An 18,568-nucleotide genomic window follows, 5' to 3' on the forward strand; every position below is an offset into this window, starting at 1 on the left:
GTGGTCCTCACCTGGCGTGGTTTTCTCCTCACAGAGGAGGTTTTCTCCTCTGTTCAATGGAACAGAGTCTGGAGACAATCTTGGTTGTCACACTAGGGGAGCAGGGGCTCGGGGGCGTCTAGCGGGAGACAGCAGGGACGCTGGTAACCATCCCGCGGCACACAAGATGGCCCCCATGACAACGGTGTGCAGATTGACAAGCCCTGGTTTAGGTCATCCACCTGCATTTCCTGGGCAATTAATACCTGGATTTTTAATTGCAAGTTGACAGTTTTCCTCTTCTGTTTTCTTCCTAGTGCAATCGTGTTCCTGACGAGAGGAGATACTCCCTGCCCTTAAAGAGCATCTACATGAGGCAGATTGATCAGATGGTTGGCCTGATTTGAGGTGCTCTCCTCTGTGTGGCCGCATCGGAAACCGGACGTGAACAGCTGAACCCAGGCCATGCCGAGATACGTTCTGAAGTGGAAGTGGGTGGCAGTCTGGCCATCCGCGACGGTGTTGGCATTTCCGGCTGGCTCCTCACACACGTCTAGCAGAATCGTGCATACGCTAGTGTTTCTCTTCTGTTCAATAAAACGCCCTGTTTTTCTTAAGGATATAATTGGAAGTAAGAAGGTACACAGAAGTTGGCTTCCTATGACATGCTGATTTCCTAAGCACAGTGTGGATGGGGCATCTTTGGATGGATCTTCCTAGCCTCACACTTTGGAATCCAACGAATGTGTTCCCGTCTCCGGCACTTGTGACTGCAGTATTGCTACCTCTCTGTTAGAGGACTGTGAACGAAATTTCCGTGCAAAGGGCCTGAGGTTCATCCCTATTTATTTCATTTTGTTATCCTTTCTCTCTCTCACTAGATAATTGGGCTCTCCCTCCACCTATGATTTGGGATCACATGGGGGAAAACCCCCGAGTTATTCATTTGCATCTCCAGTAATCTTCACAGTGTTACAAGTTAATTGCTTATGAATAACTTTGACCTGAATTTCAAAAGGCAGTCTCTTAAGTTGTCACAAGGCTAGATCTTTTGGACGGTGTATTACATTTATTTTGAACTTACCTGAGGAGCTCCTGTAGTTCCATAACCAGGTGCCTTTTAGGGGAGAGAAATACCTAAGAATGTCTGAGCTTCCCTCTGTGTTGTATATACTAACCAAGGATTCTCAGTTCTGACCGTGTTTGGGTTAGAATTGTGTTTTGTTTTTGTTTTCTGTGTCTAGTGCCAATTAGCTAAGTCAGGGAGGAAGAAATGATCAGATGACTCTCTGGCCCCTTTGAGCCGTTTCTCTGTGTAACACAGGCGTTAGATTAGTGCCTTATTCGATTTTGGTGGGGGCTGCTGGTCGTCACAGCTGCTGGCACGCTTGTAACAGGCTTGTTTTGTATTGCCACATGGTGGGACCACAGTGAAAGGGGGATGGGATGAGTATTACGAAGACTGGAAAATTCTTGGCCGGTCCTTGACTTTAAGCCTGATATTTTTAAGCAAACCTACATTAGGAGGAAGTTGTGCTCACACGCCTTCTTTGTTGTTGTTTTCTTAGCCAGAACAGAAGTATCTGTCTTTGAACTTACACTGAATACTCATACGAAGCAGAGGTAGATTTGAACCCTCAGCCTGGCTTTGTGTAACATCTGAGGTTGAAATGAACCCCAGTAGAAAGGCTGGGAAGTCTCTTGAACACCTCCACCCTCACCTGTCATGTTGTGCACCTGTCCCTGCTTGCACACTTCCAACGATTTCCCGTTCATCTTTTTAAAACTAGAAGTGTGGTCTAAGCCATTGCATATCAATCAAAGGGAAAGATTTTATTCCTTTTTGAAAATTTAAGTGTTACTGTTTTGTTTTGCTTTTTTAAGACAGAATTCAGTTCTTGGAGATTTTTAAAAAAAGGACTTTCAGTAATAAATGTGTCACCTCTACCTTTTAAATATTTACTATGCAAATTGTTTTAAGGTAAACACAATCAAATGCTTCTGTCTTACCTTTTTTCTTCTTTTCAGAGGCATTCTCTTTATCGACCTTGTCTTATCTACTGAATAGAAAATTTTCTTTGAGAATATATTTTAATTGTTTTCTTTGACTCAGTCAAATCAAAATGCCGCATTTACAGATACATGTGCACACAGGCCCGAGCGTCCCTGTAGCTCTTCTCCAGGCACATTGACGTGGGACTATAAATGGCCCATTTGGGAGGATGGGGCACATCAGGGAGGAAAGTGGGTCCTCCATGCATCTGCCCTCTCTCGTGGCCTTGCTGGGTTCCCTCTCCAGCTTCTGTGACAACATTGATGTGTGGCATTCTGACATCACCCTCTCCTCCAGGCCCTTAACCTGTCACCTGCTCTGGTGTTGCAGCCCCCTCGTGCTCAGGAGTGGGGATGTGTGCCTGAGTGCCGCTGATGTACCCCAGGGGCTGGAGGCAGCCCGGGAGGTGTCTTGCATGGAGTCAAGACCCTCTTGCCTTTTGGGCACTGCCTTGTACCAGTTGGCGAGCCTGAGGGTGAGCGACATACTGTGGACTCATCCTGGTGGTTGAGCTTGCAGACTGCCCTGTCCAGAGTGATGATGCTGCCTAGTCCATGCTCTGTGGGGTACATGCAAATTAGCGCCTAGTGCCAGCCACGAAACGAAGGTTCTTTGAGCCAACTTCAAAACTTGCTCGTGTTCTGGTTGCAGATCAGAATGTCCACAGCTGTGTTACATCTTGCAGGGCTTTTGCTGTGTCTTTTATTCTGTGTCGCAGGATATGGGGTAGGGAAAGGCGGAGGGGGGAGTGCTTTGCCCCAGGACTGCCCTGATTCTGAATGGATGCCATCCTTTGGAACAGCTGTGGGCCTGCATCAACCTCAAGTTCCCCTGTGTAGCCAGGGTCTAGAGTCTGCTCTGGTCGACGTGAGGAAGATGGTCTTAACAGAACTGCTGTAGAAAGCTGCCTGGTAGTTAGGCTGGGTGGAGTCTGAATCGCCTCCCACAAAGTTCTAAATCGGTACAGGGCAGGCTCAGTGTGACAGGGAACTCTCATTTCCTGAGGAGTAGGTGACGAAGGAAGTCTGGCTTACAGTTGCGCTGGCTTTTGTGAAGAACCAGCTTCCATTTGCACATCCGTCCTGCCGTTAGTTCCACCGGAACTTGGTCTGTGCGATTGAATCCCAGGTTCTCAGGCCGTCCCAGATCGGGGTGGGGGCACACACACGTCACTGAAGTCGTCGTTGTTCATGCACCAAGGTGGTGTCTGTGCAGGTGAATTTTAGACGAGGGTCTTATACAATCTGAGGGCCTGAACCTGTTTCCCCCACCTTCTGTCTCCTCCCCGACCAAAGAAAGATAGCCTCTTAGCTATTTTCTTAGCTCAGTTTACTGAATGATTTCAGACAGTCATCCTTTGCTTTGGATCTTGTGGACTTACCATCAGACATCCTTTTCTTCTTTCTGGAGGGCTCCGGGGGGTCTTTCTCTTTTGACACTTTCAAACTGAATGGTGAAAAGGTAGGGTGCATGATTGCTCTAACCAGAGTGCCTGAGCAGGGACTTCTGAAGAAAATCTTGGTCTTTCCTTTTCCGTTCCCAGACATCCAGCTCCTTCTCTAGTGCCTGTTCCCTGCAGGGCAGGGACCCTTGTGAAAGAGAGAGGGTGGGCTGGCTGGGTTGTGTGTCTCCAGGTTTTGCAGGGCTCAGGGTTCTGTTCCTGCTTGAGTTTGGACGTGACTCCGGGAAAATGTACCTGTGGACCTTCCTGATTCCTTACCCCTTTTCCTTCTTTCTGAGAGGCAGAGAAATACTATTTTTTAAAAGGTATTTTGTTTTAGTTTTAAATAGCAAAACACAAGCTGCATTTTTATTTATTATGCACAAGAAAGGTAAATCTGTTTTTACAAAAAAAATCTGGAGTTGGAAACTCTGGGAAAACCAATTAAAACATACACATGCTTCTCTCTCTGTAATGTGCAATATGCTTTGCAACTATAGATGATATTTTATGTTTAATCTGTAAATAAGAAATGTATTTAAATTAAGAGGGAGCTTTTTGTAAAAGGACCAAATGTTCTTTTATAAATGTACTAAGAAATATCTTGTTCTTAGAAATTTATTAGGATTTTTATGAATAATTTTTATTAAAAGATTCTTTTTTTTTTGAATTGTCTTTTTGTTTCTCCTTTATATACTCACACGTACACATTACATGCAGGACAAACCAGGGGGAAAACCCTTTAAAAGGAAACCATAAAGCCAGATGATAAAAACTTTATTTTGTGTGTTTTTTGTTTTTCACAGCTGAGCCCTGACTAATACCACTCTGTTTTTGTCTGTCACACGTTCCATTTACCTGTCCTTCCCATGTGGGTGAGAGCCACACGTAATGATTTTTGTCCTGTCTCTGCCCTCCTCTCTGCATTAGCCTCCTTTGTCCCAGCCACTGACCTGTTCTCAGTTCTCGTTGCCATTTATCTGAGTCTTTCTACGTTCTGGAACCAAGTCTCTGTTATCTTAAGGCAATTCATTCCTGCTAGCCTCCTACAGGTTCAGGTGGGGTAATGGCACATGCAGTCAATGTGGGGGCAGCGGTCTGCGGGAGGCATGAGCCAGGAGGGTTTCAGCAGGACGGCCCCCATCCCTGCAGCTACCTGAGTTGCGATGGGGTCTGGAAGGAGATCGCTGGTTCTGCCCTGTGCTACCTTGGTGTCCTACCTTTGTGGCTGGGCAATTCTGATGGTGCTTTTAAAAACCTCTGCGTTGTAACAAGGAGAGGAAGCACCTTGCTGATATTAAAGCACACTGCCTTCGTAAGCGTTGGTGGTGGTTGTGTCTTTGAAGTCTCTTGGGCTTGTCACCCTCTTGACAAGGCCAGGTGGGGCCCCTATGCCAAAGGTGCAGCTGAATGGCCTTGATGGTGGAAGCACCCGTGCCCTTGGTCAGCGGTGGCACGTGGGAGCATCCTGTCTAGACACTGCCGGGGAGCATCAGGGCCGAGAGTGGACTCTGGACCCACGCTGCGGGAGGTGCGGACCTGACTCCGCCGATGAGCCTTGTGCCCGGTTGTACGAGGTCCACAATCTCGCTGGGCCTCAGTGTGCCCATCCGTTATATGGAATGACAACAACAGTCCACATGTACAGGGTGGATTGAATGGATTCATATGTGTAGCATGCTTAAGATGGCCACCTGGCACCCAGGACGCCCTGCCTGTGCATTTCCTAAGGTTATGGTCGGGTTGGATTTGATACCCAGGAGAAGCTGTAGGATTTTTACCCCAACCCTAAGGAGGGATAAGAACTTGGACTGGCATGAAGAGGCCTGGGCCGGAGCCTTGGCCTGTCCTTCTGGATTAGCAGCTTGAGTCAGGGTCTCACATTGTTTACTCGTTTGTAAAACCAGGGGCGCCTGGCTGGCTCAGTCAGTTGAGTGTCCAACTTCAGCTCAGGTCGTGATCTCAAGGTTCATGAGTTGGAGTCCTGCATCGGGCTCTGTGCTCACAGCTTGAAGCCTGGAGCCTGCTTTGGATTCTGTCGCTCTCTGCCCCTCCCCTACTCATGCTCTGTCGCTCTCTGTCTCTCCCTCTCTCTGTCTCTCTCTCAAATACAAATAAACATTTAAAAAAAAACAACAAAAAACCCCCAGATTCTAGCACCTTAACTCCCGGTGTTGTTGTGAGAGCAGAATGAGCTACGTTTTAGCAAAGCCTGTTAGGTGCCAGCTGCTAACATACTTATATATGTGACTTCTCTCCAAGTTAAATTTTTTTTTTTAATTTCATTTTAGAGAGTGTGAGCGGGAGAGAGAGGCAGAGGGAGAGAGAATCTTAAGCAGATTCCACACTCAGCGCAGAGGCCGATGTGGGGCTGGATCCCATGACCCTGGGATAGTGACCTGAGCCGAAATCAACAATCAGACGCTCAACCAACTGAGCCACCCAGGGGCCCCAAATTCTCTCAAAGTGTAATCAGGGAAATATGCTGCTGTTCTGTCCATCGTAGGATCCCAGAATGTGAGCTGCAGGGTGGTTAAGAGAGATGCCTGTGCCCCACACTCCCTGGGGCATTGTGGGCAAGTACCTGGCACATTCTGGCACATCATGTAGTCCTTCGCGTGTGTGTTTGTGCATGTGTGTCTGTGCACATGCGGCTTAAAACCTACCATATTCAAGCATCACCCGAATCCTGGGAGAGAAGTTCTATTATTCTATTTCTACAGTTGAGGACACTAGGCGGTAAGAACCCTACCCTAGGTCACAGTTGAAACACTCTGAACCCGTGACTTCAAGCTCTCTTAAGTAGCAGAATGAATAGTTTGGCTGTAGCCCCAGGATGGAGAGAGGGGGGTCTTTGCTGCAGGGAATAGCCTGGGCCATTTCCAGAGAGATGTTGCTCAATCCTTGGTCTGAGAACCCAGTGGCCCCTTCCACAGGGTGGGAGGGAGGAGGTTGGGACAGGGCAGTAAACCTGCTTCTGGATTCCAAGGACCCCAGCCTGAGGCACCCTGGCCCTCCCAGCTTCTGGTAATCAAGAGGAGGCTGCTCTGCGTTGCACAGATCAGAATGTTCTCTGTACCGGTGGGCATGTGTGAAGGAGGCAATGAACCTGCCCGCCCTCCAACCAATAGAAAGCCCCTCTGCAAAAAAGATTTGTTACTCAGTTATTACTGTCATTCTCTTAGATAAAATATACCCCATGAAAGCCTTCCACGATTTATCAAATTCACTGTACCTGTTATTTAAAAAAATTTTTTTTAAACTTTATTTATTTTGAGAGATAGAGTGGAGGAGGGGCAGAGAGAGGGAGAGAGAGAATCTCAGGTAGGTTCTGTGCTGTCAACGCAGAGCCTGATGTGGGGCTTGAACTCATGAATGGTGAGATCATGAAGCCAAGAGTTCTGAGCTCCTGAAGCCAAATGAGCCACCCAGGTGTCCCTCATTGTACCTGTTATTTTTAAATTTAGAGACACCTTACAGAACTGAAATACTCACAAAGTGCGAGGAAATTAAAAAATATTAACTTCAACACATCTCTGATCATACATTAAAAGAATGTGTCTTTGTCTTGTTGCCTCCTTTAAATATATTTACGTCAAAACTCCAGAGCTGTAGACTCACCCCCTCAATTTGGAGGAAATATCCACCCTGTAACTTAATTGGCTAAGCAGGTCCTGGTTTTCACACTCTTCTGCCCTAACAGGCTTATTTGCTGATGGGAAAAGTCTAACTTTATTTTTCTGTCCTAATGAACATGTTAATTAACACGAGAGCCCTCTTGTGTCTGCATTCTAGCACAGAGCAAGGCAGCCTGAAGTTTTGCTGTGTTTGCTGCAGGAACAGAACGAGGCACTTGGGGCTCTGAGCAAGGTAGTCCTGCCAACAAGCCAGGAAGGGAAGAGGCAGAGTGTTTCCTGACAGATATTTCCCATGGTCCCTTTGGTGCTCCAGAGATTTCTACACGCCAGGGCTGTGCACACAGAGCAGTGAGATTCCAGGTCTTTGAGAGGTGTGCCCTCCGATCAAGTCCGACAGGGATCGTGGGGACTGAGAACTGGTAGGTCACAGGTCAAGCTGTAGCCGAGCCATTTTCTGGTGCAACTACAAATGTGTACTTTGATGTTGTGTATGGTGAGGATTTGGAAATGTCCCTTAAAGGCGGTGGTTGTTAGACGTTAGAGTTCCTTGGAGTGTTTATAGAAACACAGATTGCTGGGCTACCCCCCAGAGTTTCTGACTCAGTAGGTGTGGGGCGGGCTGAGAATTTTCATGTGCCAACCAGTTCCTGGGTGAGCCTGATCGCTGCCAGTGTGGGGACCACAGTTTGAGAATCTCGCTTACCGTTTTTCCTGAAGATACGTGTACCCCTTGGAGAGTCTTCCAGTGCAAAAGACACTCTTCACTTTCCCATGTTTTGTAGGGGGCGATCCAGGTTTTGGAGGGATGTCTTTGAGAAAAATAAGATAAAATTACGAACGCAAAACTAGACATGCAGAAATAAATATGTATGCAGGATAAAAAAAAATCACAACAAATTTTGAAAAGCTGACAAATACCACAATAGCACACATTTCATAAAAATGACAATGGTTTCATTAAAATGACCTGATTTACTTCTTTTCCTAATGTTTTTGGGTTATGTACTCTTTGATTATTCTCTATACTTATACTAATCTGTATAGATTTTGTGCCTCACATTTGATGCCCTTTCCCCAACATATACCCTCAACCATCTGGTTCTAGAACCTCAGCTTCCTTCCATTCCTTCCAGCAAAGAAGGAATGTAATTGGGTTGTTGGCCTTTCATTGTCTAGCCATGCCAAACCTACGTCTTCAGTAGAAGACAAGTGGTTCTGAGCCAGAAGAGTTTATGTAGAGTTGTAGAAGGGCCATTCCACTATTTTCCTGATTATGTTCTTAAAAAACTAAGACGGCAACAGCTAAGCATTCATGTCTTTGTGACAAACATTTTTTTTAACACTTATTTTGAGAGACAGAGACAGAGCATGAGTGGAAGAGGGGCAGAAAGTGAGGGAGACACACAATCCAAAGCAGCCTCCACGCGGTCAGCCCAGAGCCTGATGCGGGGCTCGAACCCACCCACCGCGAGATCATGACCTGGGCTGAAGTCGGACGCTTAACTGACCGAGTCACCCTGGCGCCCCGCTAGCATTCATTTCTTAAATTTCATGTTTGTAACATGGCAAGCTTTTCCCATGCATTATCTCATTTAACACTTGACTAAGTCAATGAGGGAGCTTCAGTCAAACATTCCGAGAAATGTAGCATCAGCCCAAGTTCTCTCAGCCAGTGAATGATAGGGTCAGAATCTGAGCCCAGGATTTGAACATCTGACTGTAGCACCTAAATCTTAACCACTAGCAGCATTATATATGCTCCACCTGGGGTAGTTTGTGTCGGGTCTCTGTAAAGTGATTAACATTGAACAGTGGTTTATAGTCTTTTTAAAGAGCTTATAAAAGTCTTCAAATAAAATATGTAGTGACTGAACTTATAAAACAGATGAAAACAACACCACTGCCGTGAACTTGTACCTTTTGTTAAGTATGGGTGGGAGTGGGGACCCTGAACCTCCCATCTCCTCCAACCAGGTCTGTTTTACAAGAACTAGGGTTTCTGTACAAACAGAAAGACAGAGACAGCCACTCACACTGCTTTCTTCACTAGTAGGGTTTTTGTTTTTCAGGTTTTAATACTGTCTGTGGTCTTTCACCCATTTGCGGGTTCGAGTCCTGAATCAGCCTCGACCACCAGTCTTGGTTGACTGTCTTTTATTAGTAGGAGGCTCTTTCTAAGTTTAAGGGTATGATTTGAATTACCCAACAGTCCCCTCAGTGTATAAGTATGGATTTGTGGGAAGGGGCAAGAGCAAGTTCAAAAACATGGGCTTCTTGCCATTTAAGTGCCCAAGGAGAAATGCATGATCTTCACTTTACAGGAAAGTAGTATTTTCTTTCTTTTTTTTTCAATATATGAAATTTATTGTCAAATTGGTTTCCATACAACACCCAGTGCTCATCCCAAAAGGTGCCCTCCTCAATACCCATCACCCACCCTCCCCTCCCTCCCACCCCCCATCAACCCTCAGTTTGTTCTCAGTTTTTAAGAGTCTCTTATGCTTTGGCTCTCTCCCACTCTAACCTCTTTTTTTTTTTTTTTCCCCTTCCCCTCCCCCATGGGTTTCTGTTAAGTTTCTCAGGATCCACATAAGAGTGAAAACATATGGTATCTGTCTTTCTCTGTATGGCTCATTTCACTTAGCATCACACTCTCCAGTTCCATCTACGTTGCTACAAAGGGCCATATTTCATTCTTTCTCATTGCCACGTAGTACTCCATTGTGTATATAAACCACAATTTCTTTATTCATTCATCAGTTGATGGACATTTAGGCTCTTTCCATAATTTGGGTAGGGAAAGTAGTATTTTCATCAGAAATACATGAACTCAAGACTTGTCTACTCTTCAGCGAATTGCATAGCAAAACTATTGCATACCCATGCATTTGACAAAATTAATGAGACCAGCCCCTGGTAACGATGTGAGAGATGGGGTACATTTCCACACTGCTGGTGGGAATGCAAACTCATGCCTCCACTCGGGGGGGAAGAGCTTGGTATTCCCCAGCACCATTGAATGGGAGCAAGCCCTGTATGGCCAGGCTGTGCACTGCACCAACTGGGGCTGCCATGGAGTCACGCTATGGGCTGGCCCTGGCAATGTCACTCCTAAGAGTCATCTTTAGCAGGAGTCAGCAGACTATTGAACCATGGTCCAAATCCGAGCTGCCTCCTGTTTTTGTTTGGTTTTGTATTTTTGAATAAAGTTTTATTGGAACACATTCAGGCTCATTTGTTTACATAGGGTACTGGCAATGCTCATTCTCATCCTGAGTCCATTTTTAGTGGTATGACTGCTTACTTTATTTTTCTTTTTTTATAATTAATTTTATTATTTTGTTATTAAAACATTTTTTTAAATTTATTTTTGAGACAGAGAGAGAGATAGAGTGTGAGTGGGCGAGGGACAGAAAGAGAGGGAGACACAGAATCTGAGGCCAGCACAGAGCCTGTTTCAGGGCTCCAACTCACAAACCGTGAGATTGTGACCTAAGCTGAAGTTGGGCACTCAACCAACTGAGCCACCCAGGCGCCCCCAATTTTCTTCTTTGTATGGTTCACATGTTTTAGATGCTCTTCGGTGTGCATGTCAAATTTCAAGATAAATGAATTTTAACATTGTATATGAAACTGGTTTTTCAAATTGTGAAAAAGAAGTCATAATTCAGTTTGTTCTGATATAGTGTGAAAAATGGCAAAATGTTCTTCAAAATAGGAAAAAATAAAATCATGTGCTTCATCCAGTGGAGAAAACTATCAAGGATTTTGTGCCCCCTCAGACCTTTTAGGTACACCTATCCTAGCCTTAGTCTTTTTTTTTACCTTTCATGGACACAAATGTAGACCAGGGCTTGTCAGTGAGTTAGCAGCTGAGTTTTGAACAGCAGTCCAGGGGGGAAGGTCTTTCTTCGGAAGTGGTATTTGGGGGTGCCTAGGTGGCTTGGTTGGTTGGGCATCCGACTCTTGGTTTTGGCTCAGGTCATGATATCACGGTTTGTGAGTTCAAGCCCTGCTTTGGGCTTTGTGCTGACTGTATGGAGCCTGTTGGGGATCGTCTCCCTGTTTCTTTGTCTTTCTGCCTCTCCCTGCCTCTCTCTCTCGCTCTCTTTCCCTCTCTCTCTGAAAATAAACTTAAAAAAAAAATAAAGCACTATTTGAAGAAAACACAGTAGAATATACCACACGTGTCCAGTAAGACTACCGGAATGCCCAATTTCAGAGAGTATTTCTAGAATACCTGCTGTTGACCCACCTGGGTGATTGAGGAGCACAGACTAGGAAGGCTGGCAGTGGATGGGAGAGACACAAGTATTCATGGCCTTGAGGAAAGGCTGGCAAGCATGGCCTCGGGTTTTAGGCATGCAGTTTCAAAACCCATCCACACTGAAAACAGGCCATGTCCCTCCGCTGGGCTCCCAAAGTTCCTGTGTCATTCAAGCTCTATTAACTGTTGTAGACACCATGACTTCCACAAGAGGCCACTCTTGCTTCACTTTTTCAAAGGGGGCCTTTGAAAAATAGTTTTAGCAACCAGTGGTACAGAAAAAAAACCACCGTTGGCATGTTTTAAACTCAGCGTGCAAAAATGTAATTTCATGGTCTTTTGGAATCTTGCATCGAACTCTTGGTGTGTGCTTGCTAATTGAAACACGAGTAATAGTGACGATGGCAGTGATGGCATCGGATGTCTCTATGGGGTCTTCCTCCAGAGAACAAACTCTTTTGTATGTATTATTCAGGGAAAACTCACAATGCCATATGTCTTGGGGTTCTCGTTTTCCGAGAGCGAGACCAGGTAAATACCACAAGCTGCTTAGTTAGATGGTGATATTTCAGAACCAGGGGTAGGTAAGTAAGAAAAGGGGAAATGTAGAGTTTTTCTTTGGGACGTGCCCCAGGCCTGCCTCGGCGGCCAGGTGGATGGTTTAATTTTCATCTTGTGAGGTTGTTTTTGGCTTGCTGTGAATTTGGGTAGATACAGTTTCTAGAAAAAACTTGGGAGGTTGTGTCTTGGCACCCACAACTGGGAGATTCCCAGATGACAGCTTCTGTAGGCTCTCCTTCATGGTTTTTCACCTTGAGCTTATACTCTGGATGTGAGGCACTTCTGGGTCCTGTTGAGCCTTCCCTTCTACTAGTTACTGTCCTGCCTTAGGTTTTGGTTGTCCAATCTGGCAGACAGAAAGTGGCAAAGAAGTCAACTTTGTAGGTTTGAATCTGGACTCTGCTCCTTATTAGCCGGGTGAGTTATTAAGCCTCCCTGAATCTCAGTTTACTCATCTGTAAAATGGAGCAAATTATACCCATCTCACAGGGTTTCATGGGGAATATCCTTCCCTTTCTTCCTCCCGCTGCCCTCAGATCACCTGCCTCTGTGGTTGTGAGCCCTGGTTCAGAGAAGATTCACAGAATGTTAGCTACTAACCTAATTATGTTCTGTAGTTCTTGAAGGCAGTGGTTCTAACGTTTAAATGAGAATCTCCTGTTCAATTCTAATACGGCTGGCCAGGCTGGGTCTCTATGGTGATCTCCCTCCTGGAAACATGGCCAGGCCTGGGCTCTCTGCCACCTCCACCTGTGGTGAGTGGCTGAGCAAACAAGATCATCCTACCCATGCCGGCAGGCATCCAATCTGTTGAAGGCCTGGATGGAACAAAAAGGCAGAGAGAGGGCAAATTTGCTGTCTGCTGAGCTGGGACGTCCATGCCCTCCTGCCCTCAGACTTTAGGACTCTTGGCTCTCAGGCATCTGCCTGGGAGCTCCCTCCATGGCTCCGCTAGTTCTCAGGCTTTGGGGAGGGGACTGAAACTGTACCATCAGCTTTCCCTCGCCTCCAGCTTGCAGCCGGCTGACTGGGGGAAGTTAGCCTCCATACTCAGGTGAGGCCAATCCTTCATAATAAATCTTTCTACAGATCTAAAAAAACACATCCCCAGTGTAATGGCTCAACAATTCCTGATGGCCCTGAGCCAGAGTCTGCCTTGTAACAGACTCTCCGGAGGAGTCTGAGGCTTGTGGTCAGAGGATCACAGTTTGAAAACTGCCTTGGGAGTTTGCTGGGGGGAACCTGCACCACATCCTGCATTTCCAGGCTTACCTTTGGGACTGATTTCATGAAATTTGCAAATGCAGCTCATTTAGGCCGCTTCCTGTCCTACCCTTCTATGGCCTCCTGCCATCCATTAGCTGCCCGCCAACCCTGGAATACAGTTAGAAAACGCAGTCTTTGTGGGAAAGCTCCTTCTCAAAATGTGGTTCCTAAAGCAGCAGCGGCAGCACCTGGGAGCTTTTTTGAAATGCAAATTCCTGGGTCCTATCCAAGATGTACAGAATGGGAAAGTCTGGGGGTGGGAATTTGGCAATTTGCTTCAAACAAGGATTCTGCACTTAAAAAAAAATTTTTTTTAAGTTTATTTATTTATTTAGAGAGAGACAGAGACAGCATAGGCCGGGAAGGGACAGAGAGGGAGAGGGAGAAGCGAGAGGATCCCAAGCAGGACCCACACTGTCAGCACAGAGCCCAACATGGGGTTCGATCCCTCGAACCATGAGACCATGATCTGAGCCAAAATCAAGATTAACCAGTGTGCCACCCAGGTGCCCCAAGGATTCTGCATTTGAAAGGTGGGTGACCTTGCACAAGGGAGGGTTGGTCTTCCTCCCAATCGGGTGTAGCAGATTCCAGAACCTATCCACTTCCTGCCATTCTTGGGCTGGTAGAGGTGGGAGGTGGGGTTGTTCTCTACTATTCCCAGTGTGCAAGCGCTGAGCATTTAGGAAGCACCTCCTAAGAGTGCTGATCTTTTATCCTCCCCTCTGCTATGCCTCGTCACCTTAAACCATGTTATTTCTAGTAGAGAGGCAGGTTTGGTGTTTCTGATTCATTCACTCTTTTTATTGAACAAATACTCCACAGCTACTATGTGCCAGTACTCTTCTGGGTACCAGGGTATGGTGATAGGATTGTGCCAGCACAGAAATAAATCAACTTAAGCTATAATGTCAGAGCACGGCAACAGCTTGAAGGCAAAGCAGGGTGAAGGGCTGGCATGCTGGGTGGAGGAGGGGACATGGGGCTCTTCTGTTTGGGATGATACGGAGGCCTGTATTTTGCCCTTTAATCCTTGCTCTGGGGAGACCGTCTCCATCTTCACTCCACCCCCCTCAGTCCAAAAGGTTTCAAGAACTTAACTTACCCTTTTGGTGGAGTCACGTGATGCAGCCCCAGCCAATCAGCATTCATCTCCCTGCCTCCAAAACAGAGAGGATATCTGAGGTAGAACTGAGGGCAGGAGAGAGAGCTGATCACCTTGTTTGAACCACTAAATCCAGCCATGCCTAAAGCCTTTACTCCTGGACTTTTTATCGTGGTGAACCAATCCTTGAGTTTTTCATGTGGAACCTTCTTCAGTCTTATTTTATTTTATTTTATTTTATTTTATTTTATTTTATTTTATTTTATTTTATTTTATTTTATTTTTTTAAGTTTATCTATTGAGAGAGAGAGACTGCAGGGGAGGGGCAGAGAGAGAGGGAGACACAGAATCCAAAGCAGGCTCCAGGCTCTGAGCTGTCAGCACAGAGCCCAGCTCGGGGCTCAAACTCATGAACCATGAGATCATGACCTGAGCAGAAATCAAGAGTCAGCTGACCAAACCGACTGAACCACCCAGGTGCCTCACCTCCTTCAGTCTGTTGAAACGCAAAGGGTTATAATATGAAACTCAGGGAAGGTGGCTTCAACTCCAGACTCTGCCACTTTCAGGCTGGGAGGTGTTCAGTAAGGGGTGGCTGGACTGTAGAGAAAAACCAGCCTCAGGCCAATTTCTTTTTACCTTAGCTTAGTGGTATTCACATTTTGTGTTTCAGAGACATGTGACTGAATTCCCAACGACGGGGTGACTGGCTGTTCTATTTTTCATCTTATTCCGACAGCCCAGATGGTAAGGGCTCTTGCTCCTTGTCTTTCCCTTTCTCCCCACTCAAAGACACACGTGTGCCAGTAGAGACACTTTTTTCCTTTTCTCAATGAAATGCAATTACATTGAATTCATAGCATTGATGATATTCATTGTTTCAGATTACACTGTTTCCTGGTGCTGGGCTGAGAGCTGTATAATAAGGTACTGATAAGGATTTTCTCTTTCTAACCCAAATTGTATGCAGATAGATGACACCTCCTTAGGACACTTTCTTGTGTGTGTGTGTGTTTTCAAAATTACTGAAAAACCAGTCATTCTGAAGCTCATTTACATTGCATGTGTTTTTCACACATCCATCAATTTCAAAATAGACTTCAAAGAGGAAAAAAGTAAAGTTCTCTCAGCTCAGACTTCCGAATGACTTGGTTTTAATAATATGCAAAACAGGGATGGGGGTGAGGGAGGGCTGGCCAGGCTTAAGCGCACTGGCAGCTGAAGGAGGCCAGAAGCGTTTCCACGGTTCCATGGCTGAGAATAGCTCTCACAAGATCCCAGTACTGACAGCCTGGGAAGGGGGTGGAGGTTCTGGAAAAACCATCTGGACTGACCAGTCCCTAGACTGGGAAACTACCCAAGTCACAGAAAGAACCCGTTTCTGTGTTTGAGCCGCTTGGAATGCTGGGGCTCGGTCACCACCATCACTGCAGGTGGTATCCATCTAGGGCAGTGTTCCTCAGCTTTTTTTTTTTTTTTTTTTGCATTGTTGCCCCCTCCTAAGGAGACGTGTAGAGTTTTCCTAATCCTTCTCAACCCCTCTTCCCATTATGAAATTTTAATACCAAAGATACACTATTTACCTGTTTATGCACTGGATGTAAATCTATGCTTATACATAAAAATAGTAAGTCTGTATTTTTTTTTTTCTTGCTTCTAAGAACCGTTTTTGCCCTCTTGGTGATATTGTCCCCATTAAGGACACATGACCCAGTGTTTGTATGCATCAGGCTCTCTTCTGAGTGCTTACTTACATCAACTAATTCAGTCCTCACAGTGACCCTAGCAGGTATCACCATTTTGAAATTGGGGCGCTGAGGCACAGAGAAATGCCTAAAGTCACAGAACTAATAGGTGTTTGTTTTGCGTTAAGCAAACTACAAAGGTTAAGGGACCAGTTTCCACACAAGACTTCCCTCACCTCTGATACCAAAGGGAAGGAATTCTGGGCCCCTACGAAGTTAAAGGGAGCCGTGCCCTTCCCAAACCATCCTTGGGTTTGCTAATTTGCTTGAAGTGCTCACAGACCTCACAGCTAGTATACATACTCCTGGTTACAATTTATTACAGTAAATGGATACAGGTGAATCAGCCAAAGGAAGAAAGGCATAAGGCACAGTCTAGAAGGGCTTCAGATGGGAAGTATCTATTGTCCTCAGGATGCGTTACCCCCTCGGCATCAATGTGTGACAATATTCATGGAGTATTGCCAACCAGGGAATGCTTACCCAGGCTTTGGTGTTCAGTTTTTATTGGGCCTTCGTTACACAGGCATGATTGATTGACTGATTGATTGCTTCTGTGGTTCAGCTCAGTCTCCAGGTCAATTGATAGAGCTAGACCAAAGCCCCCACTCTAAATCAGGGTTGGTCTCTCTGGGCATGGCCATCCCTCACCCCATGACTATCAAGAATGGACAGCCCCACTCCAAGATCCAATATGGCCAGTCCCCGCCCTAAACAAAGACACTCCTACGACATGGATTACCTCCCAGAAGCTGAGGATGAAGTCCAGAGCTGTCTCAGGGGAAGGCCAAATTCTTCATTGCACAGGGCTGGGGCTGGGATTTAAAGACAATTTGGATTCTTGTGGAAGAGAAACGGGCCTTATATTTGAGTTTTATAATCACTGGAACAATACCGTGAGGAGACAGGCGTATTCACACTGCACAGGAACTGAGTAAACTGAGTATGGTAGGCTGAATAATGGCTCCTCCAAATCTAGGTCCTAATATCTGGAACCTGTGAATGTTACCTTATATGGCAAAGTGGACTTTGCAGATGTGATTAAGTTAGACCCTTGAAGGGGGAGAATATCCTGGATTGACCAGGTCATTCCTGAATGTAATCACAAGCGTCTGTATAAGAGGGAGGCAGAGGGTGAGTTGGCTCAGAAGAGGAGAAGGTGATGTGAGCAGAGGTAAGAGTGATGAGCTTTGAAGATGGAGGAAGGGGCCAGGGGGTTCCTCCAGAGGAACCAGTCCTGCCTACACCTTGTTGTTAGCTCTGTGTAACTGATTCTGGACTGGTGGCCTCCACAACAGTAAGAGAGTATGTGTGTTGTGTTAAGCTGCCAAGTTGGTAGTGATTGGTTACAGCAGCCATTGGAATGCGTTGAGACTGAGGAGTTGAATGTTGCTAAAGGCTCTGGGGCTAAGAAGCAGCTGTTTGAGAGTTTTAACACGGGCCTCCCTGACTCCAAAGCCTGTTCTCACTTCTGCAATCCAGAGATGGCTTGTTCAAGGCATTCTGTGTTGCTGCTTCACTCCTGTGTTGAGACTGGCTATTGCTAATTGATTATAATTCTCTTCTCTTGATCCGGGGGCGAAGAGCAGAACCTTTATCAACATGATGCTTTTGGTGGCCATGGTCTAAAGATGGCCTGGGATCAATACCTTGACCTACCTCCTTGAGAGTCTTAAGGAGACTATCAGCTACATTCTCTTCCTTTTTTTTTTTTTTCTTTCTTTTTTAAAAATACCTGAGTTTGTAATGCCAACTCCAACACAGCAAATACTCCGTATAGGACCATTGTTTTTACTTCCTCCACACCAACTCCTGTTGCTTGGATATTTGGTCTTTACCATTTGCAATAGTGTGCCAGCACTTGGCATATGCCCTGGGGGACCAGCCCTGCATCTTGTACCTTTTATCACTCTTTTAGGTCAGTTCCCTAAAGCAGAACTTGAGACAGGAATTTGGATTCCCTGAGTGGGGGATAAAAACGTATGGAAGGGAGTGGGGGAAGGAGGATAGTTAAGAGGAAAGAACAGGGCAAGGTTGGAGATACAGGGAATCTGGTCCTGGCACCACAGTGCTGTCTCCTTGCCAGGCAGTCGGCCACCTGTGGGTGGCAAACGCCTGCAGCTTTCTGGGAGATGGGACTTCTAGAGAAGGGGGAACTGTACCATGAGTGGCCAACCTTCCCACTGGGTGCTATGGGGGATGGAGGGATGAGTGATCCTCGCAGGAAGGGGGATCTGGGTGGGGTGCCAAGGACATGAAGGTCAAAATCAGGACCTAGTTGACAAGAGGGCTCAGAAGAACCTGAGTAAAGTTTGGTCAAGGAGGGAGTCCTTGTTACACAGGAGTCCTAAGTCCACTCTGCACTGAGGAGGGACAGTGACACTGCCTGCAAGAACTTTTGCAGGATGAACTCCTGCCGGCAGAGATCTCTGACGATGGTTACCAGTGCTGTCAGCCCTCTTGTCTGCATCAGGCTTGCTCAGGAAGTACCTGTGTAGAGAGAAGAGGTTCAC

The 18,568-nt window shown here is 46.1% G+C and overlaps 1 protein-coding gene across 1 annotated transcript in view; it reads left to right on the top strand.

Annotated features, from left to right (window-relative positions):
- Window positions 1-4,143, top strand: part of EDEM1 (ER degradation enhancing alpha-mannosidase like protein 1) — a 29,755-nt gene extending 25,612 nt beyond the window's left edge. The window contains exon 12 of the mRNA XM_060631624.3: window positions 297-4,143. Coding sequence (XP_060487607.2) covers window positions 297-386 — 90 coding nt within the window. The 3' untranslated portion in view covers window positions 387-4,143. The remainder of the gene's footprint in view (window positions 1-296) is intronic.
- Window positions 4,144-18,568: the final 14,425 nt, after the last annotated feature.

The sequence above is a fragment of the Panthera onca genome, chromosome A2, assembly GCF_046562875.1.
Source record: "Panthera onca isolate mPanOnc1 chromosome A2, mPanOnc1 haplotype 2, whole genome shotgun sequence".
Classification (NCBI taxonomy): Eukaryota; Metazoa; Chordata; class Mammalia; order Carnivora; family Felidae; genus Panthera; species Panthera onca.